Source organism: Notolepis coatsorum (assembly GCF_963971535.1).
Source record: "Notolepis coatsorum genome assembly, chromosome: 17".
NCBI classification, from domain to species: Eukaryota; Metazoa; Chordata; class Actinopteri; order Aulopiformes; family Paralepididae; genus Notolepis; species Notolepis coatsorum.
This window is the reverse complement of record NC_140181.1, coordinates 15,413,648-15,435,172: the sequence shown is the minus strand read 5'-3', so window position 1 is coordinate 15,435,172 and position 21,525 is coordinate 15,413,648. Positions and strand designations below refer to the sequence as shown.

Here is a 21,525-nt window from a genome sequence, read left to right as displayed (position 1 = left end):
ACTGCACGGTGGTTGACTCACTGAACGGTGGTTTACTCACTGAACTCGTGCTCGATCTTCCCCTTGAGGAACTCCATCTTGGCGGCCTCCCCGTGGACCAGCAGCACGTTCTTGGGCTCCGCCATGCGGATCAGCTGCATGATGCCCTTGGCGTCTGCGTGGGCGCTGAACGACATGTACTCCACCTGCAGCTTCACCTCCAGCTGCTCGGCGTGACGGAGAGGAGAGAGAGAACGTTTGGAATTAAAGTCTGACGAATAAACATTATTCTAAGAGAAGGTGTTCATATTCCGAACACGAGTCATTCATCGCGCACTCGTTAGACGACGCGTTGCACACGTTGTGACTTTGAGCGTCTGCCATTTTCACGGTGGACGCCGACTAATTGTTGCGGCCCTAATGGTAACACATGTCATGAGAACACTATGAATTAACAGAAATGAGACTAAATTAATGACTAATTGTTGCGGCCCTAATGGTAACAGGTCATGAGAACACTATGAATTAACAGAAATGAGACTAAATGAATGGCTAATTGTTGCAGCCCTAATGGTAACAGGTCATGGAACACTATGAATTAACATAAATGAGACTAAATTAATGACTAATTGTTGCGGCCCTAATGGTAACAGGTCATGGAACACTATGAATTAACATAAATGAGACTAAATGAATGACTAATTGTTGCGGCCCTAATGGTAACGCGTCATGAAAACACTATGAAGCAGTATTTTTTACTTACCGTGGCTCTTCCCTCGATCTCCAGTTTCTTTTGGCCATTCAGAACTTTGTGTCCAATCGTCCCTTGTACACAATACCCAGGCATGATTACCTAGTAAAATAATACACACAATACCCAGGCATGATTACCTAGTAAAATAATACACACAATACCCAGGCATGATTACCTAGTAAAATAATACACACAATACCCAGGCATGATTACCTAGTAAAATAATACACACAATACCCAGGCATGATTACCTAGTAAAATAATACACACAATACCCAGGCATGATTACCTAGTAAAATAATACACACAATACCCAGGCATGATTACCTAGTAAAATAATACACACAATACCCAGGCATGATTACCTAGTCAAATAATACACACAATACCCAGGCATGATTACCTAGTAAAATAATACACACAATACCCAGGCATGATTACCTAGTAAAATAATACACACAATACCCAGGCATGATTACCTAGTCAAATAATACACACAATACCCAGGCATGATTACCTAGTAAAATAATACACACAATACCCAGGCATGATTACCTAGTCAAATAATACACACAATACCCAGGCATGATTACCTAGTAAAATAATACACACAATACCCAGGCATGATTACCTAGTAAAATAATACACACAATACCCAGGCATGATTACCTAGTAAAATAATACACACAATACCCAGGCATGATTACCTAGTAAAATAATACACACAATACCCAGGCAAGATTACCTAGTCAAATAATACACACAATACCCAGGCATGATTACCTAGTCAAATAATACACACAATACCCAGGCATGATTACCTAGTAAAATAATACACACAATACCCAGGCATGATTACCTAGTCAAATAATACACACAATACCCAGGCATGATTACCTAGTCAAATAATACACACAATACCCAGGCATGATTACCTAGTCAAATAATACACACAATACCCAGGCAAGATTACCTAGTAAAATAATACACACAATACCCAGGCATGATTACCTAGTAAAATAATACACACAATACCCAGGCATGATTACCTAGTCAAATAATACACACAATACCCAGGCATGATTACCTAGTAAAATAATACACACAATACCCAGGCATGATTACCTAGTAAAATAATACACACAATACCCAGGCATGATTACCTAGTCAAATAATACACACAATACCCAGGCATGATTACCTAGTAAAATAATACACACAATACCCAGGCATGATTACCTAGTCAAATAATACACACAATACCCAGGCATGATTACCTAGTAAAATAATACACACAATACCCAGGCATGATTACCTAGTAAAATAATACACACAATACCCAGGCATGATTACCTAGTAAAATAATACACACAATACCCAGGCATGATTACCTAGTAAAATAATACACACAATACCCAGGCAAGATTACCTAGTCAAATAATACACACAATACCCAGGCATGATTACCTAGTCAAATAATACACACAATACCCAGGCATGATTACCTAGTAAAATAATACACACAATACCCAGGCATGATTACCTAGTCAAATAATACACACAATACCCAGGCATGATTACCTAGTCAAATAATACACACAATACCCAGGCATGATTACCTAGTCAAATAATACACACAATACCCAGGCAAGATTACCTAGTCAAATAATACACACAATACCCAGGCATGATTACCTAGTCAAATAATACACACAATACCCAGGCAAGATTACCTAGTAAAATAATACACACAATACCCAGGCATGATTACCTAGTAAAATAATACACACAATACCCAGGCATGATTACCTAGTAAAATAATACACACAATACCCAGGCATGATTACCTAGTCAAATAATACACACAATACCCAGGCATGATTACCTAGTAAAATAATACACACAATACCCAGGCATGATTACCTAGTCAAATAATACACACAATACCCAGGCAAGATTACCTAGTCAAATAATACACACAATACCCAGGCAAGATTACCTAGTCAAATAATACACACAATACCCAGGCATGATTACCTAGTAAAATAATACACACAATACCCAGGCATGATTACCTAGTAAAATAATACACACAATACCCAGGCATGATTACCTAGTAAAATAATACACACAATACCCAGGCATGATTACCTAGTAAAATAATACACACAATACCCAGGCATGATTACCTAGTAAAATAATACACACAATACCCAGGCATGATTACCTAGTAAAATAATACACACAATACCCAGGCATGATTACCTAGTAAAATAATACACACAATACCCAGGCATGATTACCTAGTCAAATAATACACACAATACCCAGGCATGATTACCTAGTCAAATAATACACACAATACCCAGGCATGATTACCTAGTAAAATAATACACACAATACCCAGGCATGATTACCTAGTCAAATAATACACACAATACCCAGGCATGATTACCTAGTCAAATAATACACACAATACCCAGGCATGATTACCTAGTAAAATAATACACACAATACCCAGGCATGATTACCTAGTCAAATAATACACACAATACCCAGGCATGATTACCTAGTCAAATAATACACACAATACCCAGGCATGATTACCTAGTCAAATAATACACACAATACCAAAAACACAATGGTGTCAGTGACACTGCATTAGCATGGTTTTCCTCCTATCTCACAAATAGAAGCTTTGCGGTCAACATCGCCAACTGCTCCTCCCCCTCAACATCCCTCTCCTGTGGGGTCCCACAAGGGTCCATCCTTGGCCCGATCCTGTTCTCCCTTTACATGCTACCCCTTGGTCCAATCATTCAGAAGCACAACATCTCTTTTCACTGTTATGCTGACGACACACAGCTTTATGTTTCCCTGAAACCCAACAACCAGTCTCTACTTAACAGTCTCATATCCTGCCTGGATGATGTTAAATGTTGGATGGCACAAAACTCTCTACAACTAAATCAAAACAAATCCGAAATAATCCTCTTCGGTCCCCCAGACGCTGTCACCACCCTTACCAACAGCCTTGGCAACCTGTCCTCCCTGGTCAAGCCGTATGTCAAGAACCTAGGTGTCATTTTTGATCCACAATTTAAATTTGACAGACAAGTAAACTCAGTGGTAAAGGCATGTTTTTTCCAACTACGCACCATTGCCAAACTCAAAGCCCTTCTCTCCCCTGCAGACCTTCAGAGAGTCATCCACGCCTTCATTTCATCTAGATTAGACTACTGCAACTCCCTCTATATAGGCATTAACCAGTCTTCCCTGTCCCGCTTACAACTGGTACAAAACGCTGCTGCCAGACTGTTGACCGGAACCCGCAAGAGAGACCACATCACCCCTGTCCTTGCCTCCCTTCATTGGCTCCCAGTACGCTACAGGATAGATTTTAAGGTTCTCCTATTTGTTTTTAAAGCCCTTAATGGTCACACACCCTCCTACATCTCAGACCTCCTATCCCCCTATTCCAACACCAGGTCCCTCAGGTCAGCCGATCAGAGGCTCCTGACAGTCCGGAGGTCTAACCTCAAGCTCAGGGGGGGCCGTGCCTTTGCTATCGCAGCCCCTGAACTGTGGAACAGCATCCCCACCTCCATTAGGCTTGCCCCCCTCGACTGATGCCTTCAAATCGAGGCTCAAAACCCACTTCTACCTACTAGCCTTTCCCGTTCACTGACTCATGCCCTGTTTTTCTATGTGTTTGCCTGTGTGTCCTCCCATACATTGTGATTGTTGTCTATATGTATCTTGTGTATTTACCCTCTGTACAGCACTTTGGTTGACACGCGTCATGTGAAATGTGCTTTATAAATAAATTTGATTGATTGATTGATTGATACCCAGGCATGATTACCTAGTCAAATAATACACACAATACCCAGGCATGATTACCTAGTCAAATAATACACACAATACCCAGGCATGATTACCTAGTAAAATAATACACACAATACCCAGGCATGATTACCTAGTAAAATAATACACACAATACCCAGGCATGATTACCTAGTAAAATAATACACACAATACCCAGGCATGATTACCTAGTAAAATAATACACACAATACCCAGGCATGATTACCTAGTAAAATAATACACACAATACCCAGGCATGATTACCTAGTAAAATAATACACACAATACCCAGGCATGATTACCTAGTAAAATAATACACACAATACCCAGGCATGATTACCTAGTAAAATAATACACACAATACCCAGGCATGATTACCTAGTCAAATAATACACACAATACCCAGGCATGATTACCTAGTCAAATAATACACACAATACCCAGGCATGATTACCTAGTCAAATAATACACACAATACCCAGGCATGATTACCTAGTCAAATAATACACACAATACCCAGGCATGATTACCTAGTCAAATAATACACACAATACCCAGGCAAGATTACCTAGTAAAAGGAATAACAGGTTTTCACACGCTTAAAAAAAAAAAAATATATATATATATATATATATATATATATATATATATTAGTGCTGTCAATAGATTAAAACTAATTAACTAATTAATCTCACAATTTTCTGTAATTATTCTAGATTAATCTAGATTAAAAATAGCATTGTTCTACTTAAGACCGGAGCTTGTAACAGATATTTACTCGAGTAAAATCATGGAATTAATGTAAAATCAACACAAAGAAAGTATATATAGATTCAAAGACTATTTTAATAGCTTTCTTTGAATACAGTTTCTCTCCTGTGAAATACAAATGTTCAACAAAACCATCAACATTGACTCAGCTTTAAAGACCTCTTTCTTATATCGGCGGCGCTAAGATTGAAGATTTTTCACTCCATGGATTAATCTAGATTAATTAATTTTTATGCTTTAAATCATTTTAATTAATCTCCAAAGTTAAAGCATACATTTTGACAGCCCTAATGGTATATATATATATATTATTTGTGGTTACTGAACATCATAATACATCAGATACTACAGATGACTTAATGGGACTCACCGTGTTCTCTAGTGTTAATGACTCACCATGTTCTCTAGTGTAAATGACTCACGTGTTCTCTAGTGTTAATGACTCACCGTGTTCTCTAGTGTTAATGACTCACCGTATTCTCTAATGTTAATGACTCACCATGTTCTCTAGTGTTAATGACTCACGTGTTCTCTAGTGTTAATGACTCACCGTGTTCTCTAGTGTTAATGACTCACCGTGTTCTCTGGTGTTAATGACTCACCATGTTCTCTAGTGTTAATGACTCACCGTGTTCTCTAGTGTTAATGACTCACCGTGTTCTCTGGTGTTAATGACTCACCATGTTCTCTAGTGTTAATGACTCACCGTGTTCTCTAGTGTTAATGACTCACAGTGTTCTCTAGTGTTAATGACTCACCGTGTTCTCTAGTGTTAATGACTCACTGTGTTGTTCTCTAGTGTTAATGACTCACCGTGTTCTCTAGTGTTAATGACTCACCGTGTTCTCTAGTGTTAATGACTCACCGTGTTCTCTAGTGTTAATGACTCACTGTGTTCTCTAGTGTTAATGACTCACCGTGTTGTTCTCTAGTGTTAATGACTCACCGTGTTCTCTAGTGTTAATGACTCACCGTGTTCTCTAGTGTTAATGTTGTTCTCTAGTGTTAATGACTCACCGTGTTGTTCTCTAGTGTTAATGACTCACTGTGTTCTCTAGTGTTAATGACTCACCGTGTTCTCTAGTGTTAATGACTCACCATGTTCTCTAGTGTTAATGACTCACAGTGTTCTCTAGTGTTAATGACTCACCGTGTTGTTCTCTAGTGTTAATGACTCACCGTGTTCTCTAGTGTTAATGACTCACCATGTTCTCTAGTGTTAATGACTCACCGTATTGTTCTCTAGTGTTAATGACTCACTGTGTTCTCTAGTGTTAATGACTCACCATGTTCTCTAGTGTTAATGACTCACTGTGTTGTTCTCTAGTGTTAATGACTCACCGTGTTCTCTAGTGTTAATGACTCACCATGTTCTCTAGTGTTAATGACTCACCATGTTCTCTAGTGTTAATGACTCACCGTGTTCTCTAGTGTTAATGACTCACCGTGTTGTTCTCTAGTGTTAATGACTCACTGTGTTCTCTAGTGTTAATGACTCACCGTGTTCTCTAGTGTTAATGACTCACCGTGTTGTTATCTAGTGTTAATGACTCACAGTGTTCTCTAGTGTTAATGACTCACCGTGTTCTCTAGTGTTAATGACTCACTGTGTTCTCTAGTGTTAATGACTCACCGTGTTCTCTAGTGTTAATGACTCACTGTGTTCTCTAGTGTTAATGACTCACTGTGTTCTCTGGTGTTAATGACTCACCGTGTTCTCTAGTGTTAATGACTCACCGTGTTGTTCTCTAGTGTTAATGACTCACCGTGTTGTTCTCTAGTGTTAATGACTCACCGTGTTGTTCTCTAGTGTTAATGACTCACCGTGTTGTTCTCTAGTGTTAATGACTCACTGTGTTCTCTAGTGTTAATGACTCACTGTGTTCTCTGGTGTTAATGACTCACCGTGTTCTCTAGTGTTAATGACTCACCGTGTTCTCTAGTGTTAATGACTCACCGTGTTGTTCTCTAGTGTTAATGACTCACCGTGTTCTCTAGTGTTAATGACTCACCGTGTTGTTCTCTAGTGTTAATGACTCACCGTGTTGTTCTCTAGTGTTAATGACTCACCGTGTTGTTCTCTAGTGTTAATGACTCACCGTGTTGTTCTCTAGTGTTAATGACTCACTGTGTTCTCTGGTGTTAATGACTCACCGTGTTCTCTAGTGTTAATGACTCACGTGTTCTCTAGTGTTAATGACTCACGTGTTCTCTAGTGTTAATGACTCACCATGTTCTCTAGTGTTAATGACTCAGTGTTCTCTAGTGTTAATGACTCACCGTATTCTCTAATGTTAATGACTCACCATGTTCTCTAGTGTTAATGACTCACGTGTTCTCTAGTGTTAATGACTCACAGTGTTCTCTAGTGTTAATGACTCACCGTGTTGTTCTCTAGTGTTAATGACTCACCGTGTTCTCTAGTGTTAATGACTCACCGTGTTCTCTAGTGTTAATGACTCACCGTGTTCTCTAGTATTAATGACTCGCCGTGTTCTCTAGTGTTAATGACTCACAGTGTTCTCTAGTGTTAATGACTCACCGTGTTCTCTAGTGTTAATGACTCACCGTGTTCTCTAGTGTTAATGACTCACTGTGTTCTCTAGTGTTAATGACTCACTGTGTTGTTCACTAGTGTTAATGACTCACCATGTTCTCTAGTGTTAATGACTCACCGTGTTCTCTAGTGTTAATGACTCACCGTGTTCTCTAGTGTTAATGACTGACCGTGTTGTTCTCTAGTGTTAATGACTCACCGTGTTCTCTAGTGTTAATGACTCACCATGTTCTCTAGTGTTAATGACTCACCGTGTTCTCTAATGTTAATGACTCACCGTGTTCTCTAGTGTTAATGACTCACCGTGTTCTCTAGTGTTAATGACTCACCGTGTTCTCTAGTGTTAATGACTCACTGTGTTCTCTAGTGTTAATGACTCACCGTGTTCTCTAGTGTTAATGACTCACCATGTTCTCTAGTGTTAATGACTCACTGTGTTCTCTAGTGTTAATGACTCACCATGTTCTCTAGTGTTAATGACTCACTGTGTTCTCTAGTGTTAATGACTCACCGTGTTCTCTAGTGTTAATGACTCACCATGTTCTCTAGTGTTAATGACTCACCATGTTCTCTAGTGTTAATGACTCAGTGTTCTCTAGTGTTAATGACTCACAGTGTTCTCTAGTGTTAATGACTCACAGTGTTCTCTAGTGTTAATGACTCACTGTGTTCTCTAGTGTTAATGACTCACTGTGTTCTCTAGTGTTAATGACTCACCGTGTTCTCTAGTGTTAATGACTCACCGTGTTCTCTAGTGTTAATGACTCACCGTGTTGTTCTCTAGTGTTAATGACTCACCGTGTTCTCTAGTGTTAATGACTCACCGTGTTGTTCTCTAGTGTTAATGACTCACTGTGTTCTCTAGTGTTAATGACTCACCGTGTTCTCTAGTGTTAATGACTCACCGTGTTGTTCTCTAGTGTTAATGACTCACCGTGTTGTTCTCTAGTGTTAATGACTCACCGTGTTGTTCTCTAGTGTTAATGACTCACCGAGTTCTCTAGTGTTAATGACTCACAGTGTTCTCTAGTGTTAATGACTCACCGTGTTGTTCTCTAGTGTTAATGACTCACAGTGTTCTCTAGTGTTAATGACTCACAGTGTTCTCTAGTGTTAATGACTCAGTGTTCTCTAGTGTTAATGACTCACCATGTTCTCTAGTGTTAATGACTCACAGTGTTCTCTAGTGTTAATGACTCACCATGTTCTCTAGTGTTAATGACTCAGTGTTCTCTAGTGTTAATGACTCACAGTGTTCTCTAGTGTTAATGACTCACTGTGTTCTCTAGTGTTAATGACTCACTGTGTTCTCTAGTGTTAATGACTCACCGTGTTGTTCTCTAGTGTTAATGACTCACCGTGTTCTCTAGTGTTAATGACTCACTGTGTTGTTCTCTAGTGTTAATGACTCACCGTGTTGTTCTCTAGTGTTAATGACTCACCGTGTTGTTCTCTAGTGTTAATGACTCACAGTGTTGTTCTCTAGTGTTAATGACTCACTGTGTTGTTCTCTAGTGTTAATGACTCACAGTGTTGTTCTCTAGTGTTAATGACTCACCGTGTTCTCTAGTGTTAATGACTCAGTGTTCTCTAGTGTTAATGACTCACCATGTTCTCTAGTGTTAATGACTCACAGTGTTCTCTAGTGTTAATGACTCACTGTGTTCTCTAGTGTTAATGACTCACCGTGTTCTCTAGTGTTAATGACTCACCGTGTTCTCTAGTGTTAATGACTCACCATGTTCTCTAGTGTTAATGACTCACCATGTTCTCTAGTGTTAATGACTCACCGTGTTCTCTAGTGTTAATGACTCACTGTGTTGTTCTCTAGTGTTAATGACTCACCGTGTTCTCTAGTGTTAATGACTCACGTGTTCTCTAGTGTTAATGACTCACCGTGTTCTCTAGTGTTAATGACTCACTGTGTTGTTCTCTAGTGTTAATGACTCACCGTGTTCTCTAGTGTTAATGACTCACTGTGTTGTTCTCTAGTGTTAATGACTCACCGTGTTGTTCTCTAGTGTTAATGACTCACCGTGTTGTTCTCTAGTGTTAATGACTCACCGTGTTGTTCTCTAGTGTTAATGACTCACCGTGTTGTTCTCTAGTGTTAATGACTCACCGAGTTGTTCTCTAGTGTTAATGACTCACCGTGTTGTTCTCTAGTGTTAATGACTCACCGTGTTCTCTAGTGTTAATGACTCACCGTGTTGTTCTCTAGTGTTAATGACTCACAGTGTTGTTCTCTAGTGTTAATGACTCACCGTGTTCTCTAGTGTTAATGACTCACTGTATTCTCTAGTGTTAATGACTCACCGTGTTGTTCTCTAGTGTTAATGACTCACTGTATTCTCTAATGTTAATGACTCACAGTGTTCTCTAGTGTTAATGACTCACAGTGTTGTTCTCTAGTGTTAATGACTCACCGTGTTGTTCTCTAGTGTTAATGACTCACCGTGTTGTTCTCTAGTGTTAATGACTCACCGTGTTCTCTAGTGTTAATGACTCACCGTGTTGTTCTCTAGTGTTAATGACTCACAGTGTTGTTCTCTAGTGTTAATGACTCACCGTGTTCTCTAGTGTTAATGACTCACTGTATTCTCTAGTGTTAATGACTCACCGTGTTCTCTAGTGTTAATGACTCACTGTATTCTCTAGTGTTAATGACTCACCGTGTTCTCTAGTGTTAATGACTCACTGTATTCTCTAGTGTTAATGACTCACCGTGTTCTCTAGTGTTAATGACTCACCATGTTCTCTAGTGTTAATGACTCACCGTGTTCTCTAGTCTTAAAGGAACACTCCAACATTTTGGGAAATTAGCTTATTTGCCATCTACCCTGGAGTTAGACAAGAAGATACATACCTTTTTCTTCTCTGTGCATGCAGTAGGAGTAGGAAGACGTTGGGAACTAGGCTAATGGAGGAACCTACTTCCAGTGACTGATGCTAAGCTAGGCTAACAGTGTGTGTCTTCCTACTCCTACTGCATGCACAGAGAAGAAAAAAGGTATGTGTCTTCTTGTCTAACTCCAGGGTAGATGGCAAATAAGCTAATTTCCCAAAATGTTGGAGTTTTCCTTTAATGACTCACCATGTTATCTAGTCTTAATATGACTCACCATGTTCTTTTCGTTGCCGGCCCACTTCTTGAAGATCTGTAGAGACTGGCCGGCGTGCAGCATCCCCGGCGTGGCAAACACCACCTAAACAAACGCACGTCTCAGTTTAGCCTTCCAACCATTCAAAGCAACGTATGCCTCACGTGCACTCTCACGTACACAGCTCGTCAGGAGCAGGTATAGTAGGCTTAAAGACACTTCGCCATGAAGTCGGGATTGAACCGAGAACCTTCGGATTACAAGATGACCGCTCTACCTCCTGAGCCACTGTCTAACCCCAACCTTCGGATTACCAGACGATCACTCTACTTCCTGAGCCACTGTCTAACCCTAACCTTGATTACCAGGCGATCGCTCTACCTCCTGAGCCACTGTCTAACCCCGACCTTCGGATTACCAGACGACCGCTCTACCTCCTGAGCCACTGTCTAACCCCGACCTTCTGATTACCAGACGATCACTCTACTTCCTGAGCCACTGTCTAACCCTAACCTTGATTACCAGGCGAGCGCTCTACCTCCTGAGCCACTGTCTAACCCCGACCTTTGGATTACCAGACGACCGCTCTACCTCCTGAGCCACTGTCTAACCCTAACCTTTGGATTACCAGACGACCGCTCTACCTCCTGAGCCACTGTCTAACCCCGACCTTCTGATGACCAGACGACCTGCTCTACCTCCTGAGCCACTGTCTAACACCAACCTTCGGATTACCAGACGACCTGCTCTACCTCCTGAGCCACTGTCTAACCCCAACCTTCGGATTACCAGATGACCGCTCTACCTCCTGAGCCACTGTCTAACCCCAACCTTCGGATTACCAGATGACCGCTCTACCTCCTGAGCCACTGTCTAACCCCAACCTTCGGATTACCAGACGACCGCTCTACCTCCTGAGCCACTGTCTAACCCTAACCTTCGGATTACCAGACGACCGCTCTACCTCCTGAGCCACTGTCTAACCCTAACCTTCAGATTACCAGATGACCGCTCTACCTCCTGAGCCATTGTCTAACCCCAACCTTCTGATGACCAGACGACCGCTCTACCTCCTGAGCCACTGTCTAACCCCAACCTTCGGATTACCAGACGACCGCTCTACCTCCTGAGCCACTGTCTAACCCCAACCTTCTGATTACCAGACGACCGCTCTACCTCCTGAGCCACTGTCTAACCCCAACCTTCGGATTACCAGATGACCGCTCTACCTCCTGAGCCACTGTCTAACCCCAACCTTCGGATTACCAGACGACCGCTCTACCTCCTGAGCCACTGTCTAACCCTAACCTTCAGATTACCAGATGACCGCTCTACCTCCTGAGCCACTGTCTAACCCCAACCTTCGGATTACCAGACGACCGCTCTACCTCCTGAGCCACTGTCTAACCCCAACCTTCGGATTACCAGATGACCGCTCTACCTCCTGAGCCACTGTCTAACCCCAACCTTCGGATTACCAGATGACCGCTCTACCTCCTGAGCCACTGTCTAACCCCAACCTTCGGATTACCAGACGACCGCTCTACCTCCTGAGCCACTGTCTAACCCTAACCTTCGGATTACCAGATGACCGCTCTACCTCCTGAGCCACTGTCTAACCCTAACCTTCAGATTACCAGATGACCGCTCTACCTCCTGAGCCACTGTCTAACCCCAACCTTCGGATTACCAGACGACCTCTCTACCTCCTGAGCCACAGCCAATGGCAACTCACCATGGGTCCGGGGTTATCGGCGTAGGAGCGGTCAAAGGCCTTGATGTGCTTGAACTCAAACATGTTTCTCTGCACAAAGGTCTTTCGGATCTTCTGGTTGGTCCATGTTATAAAGAGCTTGTAGTAGTGGTTGGCTTTCTCCGTCAGGCCAGTGGAGAAGTAGATCGGAGCCTTCAGGTTCATTCTCTCCCTGTGGAATGACGGGAAATTAAATCGTGGTGGTATGATATCACTACTGCTATTAGCATAATGTTTAAGACCTCAGTTTAACTGGTGGTATTATATGACTACTGCTATTAGCATAATATTTAAGACCTCAGTTTAACTGGTGGTATTATATGACTACTGCTATTAGCATAATGTTTAAGACCTCAGTTTAACTGGTGGTGAGGTAAGATTACTGCTATAGCATAATGTTAAACACCTCAGTTTAACCGGTGGTATGTTATGACAACTGCTACTAACTAGCATGTTTAAGGCTACGTTTAGACGAGCGTTTTGTGAACAGAAACCGCAGAAGTCGTCTTGCGGTTTCACTTTTAATTTTGCGTTTAGACGAGCGTTTTGGGGTGGAATTCTCTGTGCAGACGAGGCTGTAACGACGGAGCACCGCTGTCACACGATTGGCGCATATGTCACATGACGTGCTGTGAAGACCCGCCCTACTCTGCCTCTGATTCTCAGACTGTGGATGGGGAATGTGATTGGACCAAAGCAGAGTCACTCACAGACAGTGGGTCCACTCACGCCGCGGGACAGATTCTTGTGTATTTAACCCTTTCACTGCCACACGACAGCCGGTTGTGTGATAGTAAAGGGTTAACCTTCTGTCGTGTGGCAGTGAAAGGGTTAAAAGTACTGCTATAATGCTACGTTCAGAACACAGAACGGCGCGGGCCAGTCGAGGCACCTGCTGGCCCTGTAATTGGAATGAGTACACTTTAAATCCTTTAACGAGGATCCATTGGAGGGCAAGTCTGGTGCCAGCAGCCGCGGTAATTCCAGCTCCAATAGCGTATCTTAAAACTGGACTGATTCTTGTGTCTTTAAAAGTACTGCCAATGTAGCCTTCAAGTGATCTCCGTTGATATAGTCAGACATACTTGCTTTGTTTACGTCTCGGCTACTGGCGCTTACCTGCTACCTGTGACGTAAGCAGTACGCGCGACCAGAGCCGTGACAACCCTTTCGTCATCGTTTTAACAGATTTATACGGTGTGATAGTTTAGACGAGAGCGCAAAGGTTTTGCGTTTCTAGGAATTCCACCCTGGAAGGTAGTCTCACTTTTTTGCGGTTTCACCCCGTAAAAACGCCGTTTCCGTATAAACGAAAGGCACATCCGTAAAAATATTTTTGCGGATTCACCTGCTAGCGTTTCCGTCTAAACGGGGCCTAAGACCTCAGTTTAACCGGTGGTATGTTATGACTAGGGGTGCACCGATATGAAAATTGGCCACCGATACCGATACCGATTGTTCAACTAACACAATCGGCCGATACCGATACCGATACCGATAATTGTGGCAAAAAATAAGTATTTTTAATTTTTTTTGATATTTTTTTTAATTTTTTTTTTTTAATTTTTTTAAATATTTTTAATGAAACTACTGTATATTTGTATGTGTGTTTGTATTTGTAGGCCTCTTTACTTACTTAAAAAAGGAAACATCAAGAAATATGTTTATGGTATCACTGATCCCTCTCCCAGTATCGTCTGGCGGCCTGCAGAGGGATACTATTTTCTCAACCAGAGCTTTCAAACAATGCAATGGAACCATTCTGGCGGCCTGCAGCGGGATACTATTCTCTCAACCAGAGCTTTCAACCAATGCAATGGAACCATTTTGATTGACAGTCGATTCGGCCAATTACGCCACACCGCTAGCACCCACCTCCTGCTTACCACCAAGCGTTTATTCATTTTTCTACTTCGGGGCATGCCGCCATTGATGATCTGCTTGCGAGAATGCGAGTCAAACTCAGAACCACAACAAGCTAATACGTTAGCTGCCCGGCAGTGCCCGCCGACCAGCGCGCTCCACAGGATGGCCAAACGAGACACAATGATTTTACTGCAACAAATGTTATAATAAAACAAAGCCTTTCTATACATTTGTCTGGTTGAAAACTTTATTAACAGATTGCAGAATGTGTAGTTGTGTACGGAATGAGTGGGGGGGACGGCGGGCGTTGTGCAGGTGGGTCGCGAGTGAACTTTTTTTTTTTTTGCCTTTTGACGCTACACAAATGGATGGTTAGTTATCGGCGACTGCTATCGGCACATTTGAGCTTATCGGCCGATAGGCCGATAGCAGTCAACAAGGCACTTATCGGCCGATACCGATACCCGACCGATATATCGGTGCACCCCTAGTTATGACTACTGCTATTAGCATAATGTTCAAGACTCAGTTTAACCGGTGGTGCGGTATGATGTTTAAGGCTAATTTTCAACTTTCAAATAAAGTGCATATAATCTATAATTAGAGTTATGTAGTATGAACGCGAAACATGAAAATCTAATTGAATCGTGACCTCAAATCAAATCATGAAAATGTGTGTATCGTTGCAGCCCATCCTGCACCTCCTTCTGTCAAGCTTTGAAAAAGGAGGTGGTCTATTTTAAGAACTCTCTTAATTAAATCCAGATTAATTACAGAGTAATGTAATCACTCACGGCTCTCTCAGCACTACGGATACGCCTGCATATTTAATGATATCTCTACCTTGGAGTTCTAGAACGATTCGCTCTTCTGACATTGTTATTAGAATGCAGGGATTAAAGCAAAATAAAATCTCCTGACTTATTTTAACCTCCACTATATATTTATACAATGGCATGCACATTTCTCGATTCTGATTGGCTGAAACAGTCAAGTTACACATGGTTATTTCTTATAACCCACGCTCGTGGTCCCAGAACCCGCCCACAACCGAATTACAATCACTCCGCCGTTCGTGGTTTTAGAAATGAAAGCAAGATGGCGGACAATAATCTTTATGAATGGATGTGTTGAAAGCGTCATAACGACTAAATCAAAAACGATTCTGTCACGGCGAATGTGTTAGTTTCTTACACAATGTTGGATTATGTAATTGGTGGGTCATGAGTAATTGTGGAACAAAATATAAATCGCGGGAAGTCTATCGTTAGATGCCATTCGTCAAAAGGACATTAATTTCACTGTGAATAACATTTTCAAGCAATCAATCAATCAAACCAATAACACACGCTCACGCGGAGGTGCGCTGTTGTAAGTGAGCGTGGGTTATTGGATTGATTGATCGAACATTTTATTAATGTCCACCTTGTTTCGAACTGATTAAGAACTGTTAAGAACTTCATTCTTAGATGCTTCTATAGAAAGTAGGTTAAAAAAAAAAAAAAGGGAAGTTGCCTCCCTCTATAAGAGGCAGTTTATTTTTTTGAACCTACTTTCTATAGAAGCAGCTGGGAGGTGCGCTGTTTTAAGTGAGCGTGGGTTATTGAATTGATTGATTGAAAATTGTATTAATGTCCGCCTTGTTTCAAACTGGTTAGGCTTAGGCCCTCTTTCGAAGTCGGTTATGCTTAGAGTTTATCTTTATAGCAGGGCGATAGACCACCAGCTCTGATTCCAAACTCTAAGCATAACCGACTTCGAAAGAGGGCGACTTCGAAAGAGGGCCTAAGCCTAACCAGTTTGAAACAAGGCGGACATTAATACAATTTTCAAAGCGTTACCTTTACCAGTACCTTTTTTGTCAGTTCCCATACACATTAGTAATTTCTTAAGATGTTATGTAAATGATTGTAAAAAATAACATTGTATTACAGTTAGCTCACAAAGTCCAATCCTTCACTTTTTTATGTCTATTTTAACACATTCAACTCAGCTCCAGTTAGAGCTGTCCCCAAGCCTGTTTTTGGGATTCGAACATTCGCCAGGGTTTTTCGAACGGATGTTTGAACCATCGTTTTTAATCATGCAAACAATTTGCTCCTAAATAGGGAGGTGTAGTCTGACGTCACTTTGTGTACAGTCTCCTAATGCACAGTCTCCTCCCCATCATATGTATATATTCTCTGTTAGGATCTATGGGTAACAGTACTGTATATTTGCATATTGTATATGGCACAAATGTAACAGTAATATATACCTGTATGTCATGCATGTCCCTATGCCATAAATGTCATGATGTCATGTATGTTGTGTATGTCATAAATGTCACTATGAATTGAAAATGGGGGACCCTGATATAAACAAGACAAACGTCTTTCTCTGGTCTGCATACCCTTAACAATTGTGTGTATTGAGCCGTACTGTATTGTACCCATTCTGCAATCTGTTAAATACTGTACATTGGAGGTGGGTGGGTGGGGGGGATGGGTGGGGGATGGGTAGGTGGGGTGTACATTGGTTTATCGACGAAACCGTACTTGGTCCAGGAAGAGGGTCTGTGTATTACTGGGTTAGGACATTTACTGTACATTGGAGGGGGTTGGGTTAGGACATTTACAGGGGCCAGTTTCGAATTACAGTCTCCCGTAGGTGCTCTTTGAGAGTGGTTTTGAAAGTGGGTAGTGATTCACATTCCTTTACAGCTGTGGGTAGGGCATTCCACATTGATGTGGCATAATTGCGAAACGTGTTTAGTCCCTTGTTTGAGCCGAGGTTGAGTAGTAGTACCTACTTACTGGTCACGGGAGGCTTCAATAACGTTTGAATGATAATCCATTTTGTGAATACATTTGTTGAAACAACTTTGTTGGCCGACGGGCCGGCTCCTGCTACCTTAACGTTAGCTGCGTTAACGTGCATGACACATACCTGTAATGTTAAGCAGCTTGTGTTCCGCTGGGAAAGCATCACTGCATACACTTTGTTTAATCCAAACGTCCATTCGGAAACGTTGTATTATGAAACCGGTGGGTTTTCTTTTTAGTGGCCGGCTTACTCCTTCCATTTAACGCTATTAAGCTAACGTTAGCTAATCGGTATAGCAGGCGTGCGTAACGTTACAGTGCAAGCAGGTACATAAGCAGGTGGTGGATGTGACGTCGGTAAACAAGGAGAGATTGACGCGCGAGGCTGCAAAAAAGGCGACTGTCGTAACACACCGCAGTTTTAATTATTTTACATGACTATTTTGTTTCCCGCCATGTGGCGGACAGACCTCTCAGACCTCGCAAATGTCACTCGCCAAACCTAAAACATGCCCGCCATTGGCGCTTGGCGGGTGCTTATGTTGTTCCGTCTACAAATCATATTAATCCGTCACGACTCAGAATAAAATTGACGGAAATCCGTCTCAAGTCGGAACGTTTTAATGCCCGAGAATGACTATTGAATGTTATTAGAACTGAATGTTCAGTTCTCATAATTATAATTATAAAAAATGAAACTGTACAGCTGCGAACCATACAATAATGTCACTGTGCTGTGCATGACGTTTCAAACATTATCCACGATTACACCATAAAGACATTCTTGGCTCTCTTGCAATACTATGGGAATAACATGCGTTTGTTGTTGTTTTGTTTACCAAAATGTTTCCAATAGGATACATAGTTCCTGTGCTCTTCCCAGGGCGAAGACTGGAATGAGGACCTGGAAACACAAGAAGGAGATGTGAAAATTAAAGCAACTAATGTGCTTAGTTACCGCAAGCGGTACTGCCTGTGTTTTCAATACATTTCCTGTATGTACAGACAGATGTGTATAAAAATATATACGGTAATAATGAATATGTATATATATATATATTAGTGATGCACCGATGTGAAAATTGTGGCCGATACCGATAACCGATATTAATATTGCTGTTCTGGCCGATACCGATATTTACCGATGTCGATATCTCTGTATAGAAAACACTTTATGATAATCAAATAAAGAGCTATTTTCCAAAACGCATAATTTTTTTTACTTTTGTAACTTATTTTCAGAAATTACTGATATTTTGAAACTATTTAAGGCCAAAACATGTAAAAAATAAAAATAAAAAAAATAAAAAAAAAATGGGAAAAAAGTGTTTTTTAATATCGGTCCTATCTTGATATCGGACCGATACCGATGTGTAAAAAAACTGCCATATCGGCCGATATTATATCGGCGGCCGATATATCGTGCATCACTAATATATATACACACAATATATACAGCATTATTGTACATGCTATCATATAGAGGTATATGGGTTATATGCAGCTGTATAAGTAGGTATATAGAAGGATTATATGCAGGTATATTCAGACAGATATGGATATGTATATATATGCAGTAAATATAAATATATATACGGTATATACAGCACTATTGTACATGCTGTCATACAGAGTTATATGGGTATACTATAGTATGAGGTAGTAAACTAAAGTGGAGAGGTGACTCGGAGTGAATGAATGAAAACTTTATTTAACAGATTGCAGAATGGGTACAATACAGTACGGCTCAATACACACAATTGTTAAGGGGATGCAGACCAGAGAAAGACGTTTGTCTTGTTTACGTCAGGGTCCCCCATTTTCAATTCATAATGACCATTTTCAATTCATAGTGAGTTGAGTTCATAGAGAGCTGCATCCTGTGAGTAGGTAGAGTAGGTCTCACCCTGTGTCTCTAGAGTAGGTCTCACCCTGTGTCTCTAGAGTAGGTCTCACCCTGTGTCTCTAGAGTAGGTCTCACCCTGTGTCTCTAGAGTAGGTCTCACCCTGTGTTTCTAGAGTAGGTCTCACTGTGTCTCTAGAGTAGGTCTCACCCTGTGTCTCTAGAGTAGGTCTCACCCTGTGTCTCTAGAGTAGGTCTCACCCTGTGTCTCTAGAGTAGGTCTCACCCTGTGTCTCTAGAGTAGGTCTCACCCTGTGTCTCTAGAGTAGGTCTCACCCTGTGTCTCTAGAGTAGGTCTCACTGTGTCTGTTGTGAAGGGCCAGATTAAACTGAATATATATATATGTATCGTTTGATATACTTTGTATATTATTTACATATATACACGGAATATCCCTTTACCTGCGTTCAGACCAGAGTAATATTCGCTCTCCTATTGGACAGCGCCCCCAGGCTCCAGGCAGTCTCGCACTCAGACAGGTGCAGTGGGCGAGTTTGGGGCATGTTAGAACATGCCTTTGGCAGTGTAGTGATTCAGGACCAAAGTGACCAGGTTGGCACTAGATATTCACTTAAGTATAAATACGGCGCAGGTGTAAACAGCAGTAGTTCAACGTAATGTTCAGTTCAGTACCTTACCACCTTCACCACGAGTCAACGTGCAGTGAAGTGAGCAACCTTGCATCTAAATAGAGCATTGAGAACCGCGTGCGAATAGAATGTTAAAGTGTCAGAGTTTAGTGAAGTAACGTCAAGTTCGACCTAGTTTAATGTGAAGTATAGTGCACAGGAGAATCGGCACCGGCGATTGCAGAACCATTTCTGGTTGGATTATATTGCTTTGGGACCGTGACCACCGGAGAAGAGCACCGTTGATTCCACTGTCGTTTGGGATTTAACCTCGTGAGGATCACCACTCGGGCCCGCCTCGTGGAAGGGGCTGGCTAGCTGTCGTCAATGCTGTCGAGCATCTTGGATTACAACTATTGCTTTTGTCTGCTGATCAAGGGAGTACAAGCACCGGCTCCTGTACTTGGAGCCTCTTTATTCCTCGTTGACTCAGACTGGGTACCCGAACATTCCTCTACCCCTCCCGGCCTTACACCCCGGAGGGAACCCAGTGTCTCCTGTTGGTACCGGTGTGGCCCATGTAATTGCTATACCACAGGTGGCGTCAGCTTAGACCCATCATAGTATTCCTACTATTCTCATTGACTTATGCTCTTGACTGACTTTACGTATGTTCTTCGCCATACAAGCGCGAGCCTAATTCTCAATCTGTAACCTAACGTTGCTTAATAATAATAAATAACCCTCCAATATAATTTATGTGTCAATGCCGTATTCTTGTGTGGGTGTTCACCATCAATATTTGATGTACTGTTTGGCCAGTAATTAAAGTACATAACTAGCAGTGGTTTAATATATCACAATCTTTAATACAGTCAGGGTTTTGTAACCCCTCAGTTACAGTGTCTCTAGAGTAGGTCTCACCCTGTGTCTCTAGAGTAGGTCTCACCCTGTGTCTCTAGAGTAGGTCTCACCCTGTGTCTCTAGAGTAGGTCTCACTGTGTCTCTAGAGTAGGTCTCACCCTGTGTCTCTAGAGTAGGTCTCACCCTGTGTCTCTAGAGTAGGTCTCACCCTGTGTCTCTAGAGTAGGTCTCACTGTGTCTCTAGAGTAGATCACCCCGTGTCTCTAGAGTAGGTCTCACCCTGTGTCTCTAGAGTAGGTCTCACCCTGTGTCTCTAGAGTAGGTCTCACCCTGTGTCTCTACAGTAGGTCTCACCCTGTGTCTCTAGAGTAGATCACCCTGTGTCTCTAGAGTAGGTCTCACCCTGTGTCTCTAGAGTAGGTCTCTCCCTGTGTCTCTAGAGTAGGTCTCACCCTGTGTCTCTAGAGTAGGTCTCACCCTGTGTCTCTAGAGTAGGTATCACTGTGTCTCTAGAGTAGGTCTCACCCTGTGTCTCTAGAGTAGATCTCACCCTGTGTCTCTAGAGTAGGTCTCACCCTGTGTCTCTAGAGTAGGTCTCACCCTGTGTCTCTAGAGTAGGTCTCACCCTGTGTCTCTAGAGTAGGTCTCACCCTGTGTCTCTAGAGTAGGTCTCACTGTGTCTCTAGAGTAGATCACCCTGTGTCTCTAGAGTAGGTCTCACTGTGTCTCTAGAGTA

At 41.8% G+C, this 21,525-nt stretch overlaps 1 protein-coding gene across 1 annotated transcript in view; it reads right to left on the bottom strand.

Annotated features, from left to right (window-relative positions):
• Window positions 1-21,525, bottom strand: part of ints11 (integrator complex subunit 11) — a 45,339-nt gene that overhangs the window by 12,758 nt on the left and 11,056 nt on the right. The window contains exons 8-12 of the mRNA XM_084332904.1: window positions 18,292-18,356; window positions 12,765-12,954; window positions 11,051-11,134; window positions 743-832; window positions 41-203 (exon numbers count right to left, since the gene is read on the bottom strand). Of these exons, the coding sequence (XP_084189030.1) occupies window positions 41-203; window positions 743-832; window positions 11,051-11,134; window positions 12,765-12,954; window positions 18,292-18,356 (592 nt within the window). The remainder of the gene's footprint in view (window positions 1-40; window positions 204-742; window positions 833-11,050; window positions 11,135-12,764; window positions 12,955-18,291; window positions 18,357-21,525) is intronic.